General features: G+C 43.3%; 1 protein-coding gene across 1 annotated transcript; it reads left to right on the plus strand.

Moving 5' to 3' along the window:
* The first annotated feature begins 380 nt into the window (after nt 1-380).
* Nucleotides 381-1931, plus strand: her11 (hairy-related 11). Its single transcript, XM_016672778.1, has 4 exons — nt 381-428; nt 775-870; nt 986-1079; nt 1194-1931. Exons 1-4 carry the CDS (start codon nt 381-383, stop codon nt 1826-1828), a joined length of 873 nt encoding a protein of 290 aa, XP_016528264.1. The 3' UTR covers nt 1829-1931.
* The last annotated feature ends 3103 nt before the right edge of the window (nt 1932-5034 follow it).

The following is a 5034-nucleotide window of genomic DNA, read 5'->3' on the forward strand; positions in this document are numbered from 1 at the left end:
AAATGTAACTGAGTAAACTCCAGAGAGTTATACCAAAAAACACTTAAACATAATCACAGCAAAAATAGTTCTACACCAAGGACTGACTTAATGGGAGTTTGAAATTACTTTTTACATTTAAATTTCTAGAAAATTTAGAAAATCATCTATTGTTTATCTTATAAAAGTCACATAGAACCTAAATAAAACACATTGACGGTTGCAGCCGTAATGTAGCAAAAGTGCAAAAGGTTTGGCCCACAATAAACTTCTTCCCCCAACTGACCTCACTCACACCCGCCAGCCAATCAGAAGCAGGCTTCACGAAGCTACTTATAAGCACTCGCTGCCATCTGGGCTGCTTTTTCCCCCCCAACTTCTGCAGAGAGTCTCTGGACAACATGACCAGGAAGCTACGAACTCCTGAAGACGGGAAGAGTAGAAAAAGGGTAGGAAAGTTATTTCTTTTGGCCGGTACCAGTGTGCATTTCTGTTTCCAATGACCTTCCTTTGTGTTTGACTCATTTTATGAGCATTGTTTGATCTTTGTGATGCTCTGTCATTTTTAAGCCAGCTCTTGGGTTGCCAACTCGAAGTCCCCTTGCAGGTTTGTTCAAAGGACCATCTGACCTTTCTGACCTTCTAGGGAGAGAAAAAAACAAAAACAAAAGAGAGTTTTGGATCCGAAATGATCTCCATAACGTTTACGATAAAGCGCAGCGGCTTATCGGCGCAGCGGGTATTTTTGTTAACTGCTTTATAAAGCCCCGAAAACTTCAATTTACCTGTTTTTAGATTTTGAAGCCAGTTGTGGAGAAGAAGAGAAGGGATCGAATAAATAAAAGTCTCGCTGAGCTGAGACGTTTGCTGTTGCTTTCCACGTCCGATCCCGTGAGTCAAGTCAAAGCCGTCACCTCAGCTCCTTCTGTGCCATGCAAAAAGTTTTAAGGTCAATGATGTTTTTGTGTTTCTTCCCCTTTTTACTTCGCCCCGCTGCGGACACCAGCGACTCCAGAATCCTAAAATAGAGAAAGCAGAGATTCTGGACTTGGCTGTGGAGTATCTTAAGAAGTGGGCTGATAGGAAGGACTTGAACAATGGTCAGTCGTGTCAAACAGTTCACTACCTCCTCACAGTTCATTTTCTGACGGCAGGGCTTTGAGATTGTGTGTTGCTGTTTCTCTTTATTCCCACTCTGCTTTCTCCCGGTGCAGACTTGCGGACTCCCGGAGCTTTGGGGAAACTTGGACCCGCTGGGTCCAGATTTGCCCCTCTCGCCAGCAGTGAGAGTGCAGGCTTCCAGCAGTGCATGGCCCAGCTGAACAGCTACATGCACAGGATCCCGCCGACGCAGAGGACCAGCCTCACCGAGGGGCTGAAGCATCACTCGGCGAGCCGGGAGCCCAGGCTCAACTCCGTCCATGGCGTCTGGAGGGAGCCGGAAGCCGCGTCCGGGGAGGCAGTTTGTACCTCGGAGGGCAGAGGGGAGTCTCCCTGGCTGCTCTTCCCTCCCCACCTCTCCTTCCAGCCTCTCTCCTGCTCCACACCGTGCCACGACTACCTCTCCCCGCCTTCCTCCCCCTGGTTCTCGCCCTCCTTCTCCACTTTCACCGCCTCGCCTCCTTTCCCGTCCTTTGCCTGCCCCTTCACCTTCCCCCCCAGCCTGTCACCTCCGTCCTCCTCCAATGCCTCCTTCCTGAGGAGCATCTCCCCCACACTTCCTCACGCCAGCCCTCTTGGCCTCCACGTCCCCCCGCTAACGTCGTTGATACCCCCACTGCACCTCCCACACAGGGAGGTGTCGCCGGCAGACTCCCTGTCACCCGTTTGGAGGCCCTGGATGGGATGAGAGGCCGGACACCTGACACAGCAGCAGCAGAGCCACCTAGAGGGAGTTCTGTGCAACTGCGGGAAGCGACTGCCCCTGACTGTATAGTGTACAAAATGAACAAAACTGCCTATATTTTCTATTTACCCTTGTAAATAAATACATTTATGTATCTGAAGCGGACAAAGCTCTCTGTACATTTACTCATTTAAACACGAATGTACCTGAATGTAGGCTGAACGGTGGTGGAATTGATTGTATTGTTGAACGCCACAAGAAGGAATCCAGTAGCGCCCCCAATAAAAACAAACAAACAAACAAACAAACAAAAAGAAATGTATTTATCTACATATAACATATAGACAAATATACTCCCCCACCTGCCCTCAAGAGAATCAGGTTCAGGTCATAGAAAGGCATAGAACTCAATAAATAAATACATTTATAAAATTAAAAATGAATTTAAAAAATACAGCTCTGGAAAAAAATAAAAGCCCACTGCACTGTGGTTATTCCACCAAATACTGATTTCTGAACTCTGAGTTAAGACATCAGTATTGTTGCTTCTAAATTAATATGAACTTGTTTTATTTGCATTTTGAGGTCTGAAAGCACTGCATCTTTTGACCATTTCTCCTTTTCTGCAAATAAACACTAACTATTTGCTTGGAGTTTCAGAGACATGTTGTCAGAAGCTCATAGAATAAAAGAACAATGTTGATTTTGCTCAAACATATACCTATAAAAAGTAAAATCAGAGAAACTGATCATTTTGCAGTGGTCCCTTAATTTTTTCCAGAGTTGTATATATCTTATGTACATGTTTGTGCAGAAGAATTGTCCATTTCATTTTTAATCTTATACATTCATTCATTTATTGGGTACTACATCCATGTCTTGATTGGAGAAGATGACTCTGTATGCCTTCCTGTGACCTGAACATGATTCTCTGGGTGGGCCACAGCCTCCCGTTTTCCCCCTCTTGGGGGCACCACTGTTGGAATCCTGCTCTGGCATCTTTCTGCCAGATCAGGCAGAAAGATGGCTGATCTTTCTGCCTGATAAGTTTATTTATACGAACTTTTATCTTTCATAAGAGTCATCAGACTCTCTATGCATGTATTACCTCTCCATGCAGAAGGCTGCAGTTGACATTCAGATCTATTTCTAGCAGTCAGTAGCACCACATGGGGTAGGATATGGGCAAATAACCCCAGAATGCCTGATTCTGGACTGTGAGAGAAAAACTCTGTTACCTAGTCTCTAATGTTTGTCTGTGATGTGTGTAATGCGCCAGTTCGGGGCTATGAAGCTCACCTGAAATTTCTTGCGCTGTAAACAACCATCCTCCACTGGAAAGAGGGAAGAACCGAGGCGAACAAGATGGCTGCTGATTGTAATTCAGTATTTGGAGGCGTGGCCAGCATGGACTGAACGGCTTCGTTCACTTCTCCCGCTGCCATTGCTAAAACTACAGGCAGACTACAATTATAAAACAGCGCAAAAGAGAGAAATAAATAAATAAATAAATAAAGAAAGAAAGAAAGAAAGAAAGAAAAAAGAAAGAAAGAAAGAAAGAAAGAAAGAAAGAAAGAAAGAAAGAAAGAAAGAAAAAAGAAAGAAAGAAAGAAAGAAAGAAAGAAAGAAGGAAAGAAAGGAAGAAAGAACATCATGTTCACAAGCTCTTCTTCTGTTTGCTGATTGGCTCAGTTGAAAATCTACCGGAGGAATCCACGTCAAAGGGAGAAACGTCAACGAAGTGAGATTGGAATCGAGCGGGATTGCACAGGAAATGCAGTGGCCAGGTAAAATCCGTGGTGATGAGCTGCTAATATTAAAAATAACGCGTATGAAGACTAAACAGGAAAAAAAACTTACTTGGTTGAGGATAAAATCCGTAAGTCTTCTTTCATCTGGACGGAAAAAAATATGTACTTTTCAACCCAAAGCAAAACTGATTACTAATGATTGATTCTCAAACCGACTAAAATATTTTCTTTTTGCAGTGTTTCGGATAAAGCATAAAGAAACCAAATGAAATTGTGTTTGGCAACTTTCGAGACGCAATCATAAAAGGCAGTTTTATTTATGTTAAAAAAAAAAAGAAAAACTGTAAAAAGTAGAAAGTCTGGCAGCAAAAAAAGAATCATTGTGTTATATTATTAATACATATGAAGACATGGGTTAGGGCTGGGTTAACAATTTTTATTCTGAAATCATATGTCATAGTATAATGTCATTTTTTATTTTTTTTTACCAACAGTGTTTTTTGTTTGTTTGTTTGTTTGTTTGTTTGTTTGTGTGTTTTTTCTAAATCATCTTTTGGAAATATAGATTTTATTTTATTTTATTTTATTTTATTTTTCAAAAATCACATGGAAAAAGATAATTCACTCAGAGATCATGCATTCTCATCTGCGGTCGCCAGAGGGCAGCATTGACGCGCCAATGAGCTCCGCAGCAGCGCTGTGGATCTGGAATCTCTGCTGAAGGGGTCAGAACCGGGGGAGGCGGGATGCCACCGAGCCTCTCAATCAGTGATGAAGAGTCCAACATGCCTCTTCATCATTCCTCACTCTTTCACTGCTCAGCTCGGCCCGTATCTCAAGATTAAATCTCCATTTACGAGCTCTAAATATTTTCAGAAAGGAGGCATCAAAAGATTTGGCCTGAGAAAACAGAATTTAGCGCATGATACAACATGTCTTTGGATAATTGTTACTTTTTTTTTTCTTGCCCTCTTTGCGCCCCTTTTCACCGTAGGAACTTTCTCTGTGCGAGTGCCATTTCAGTTATGAGGCGGCCATTGTTCTTTGTCAGGGAAATAAGCAGGCCGACACGTCACGGGGAGCTCTTTTCTCCACGCTGCGTGTTTTTGATCAGCCTGCGCCGACTCGTGAAAGCAGAGAAGGTCGCTCGGTGAGAAGAGGAAGTTTTCTGCGGCTCGGCGCATAATTAATAGGGAAAGAAATCACGACTCGGAGTGACCTGACAGTGACTGAAAACTCCCTGGCATTTTCTCAGAAACGGGCTGAATAGAGCCGATCCTGTTACCCTCTTTAATCATTGCTTCTTCTTCTTCTCCTTTCCCACTACCCTTCGCCCCTTCCTTTCTTCCTTTCGCTTGCGTGCATTCCTAATTTAAAGGTGTTGGGCTGTGAAGATGTCTTGGGATGTCACGTCATGGCCTACTGAGAGTCTTTGAATTCCTGCATGTTGGTGCATTT

The sequence above is a fragment of the Poecilia formosa genome, unplaced genomic scaffold, assembly GCF_000485575.1.
Source record: "Poecilia formosa unplaced genomic scaffold, Poecilia_formosa-5.1.2 Scaffold66, whole genome shotgun sequence".
Lineage (NCBI taxonomy): Eukaryota > Metazoa > Chordata > Actinopteri > Cyprinodontiformes > Poeciliidae > Poecilia > Poecilia formosa.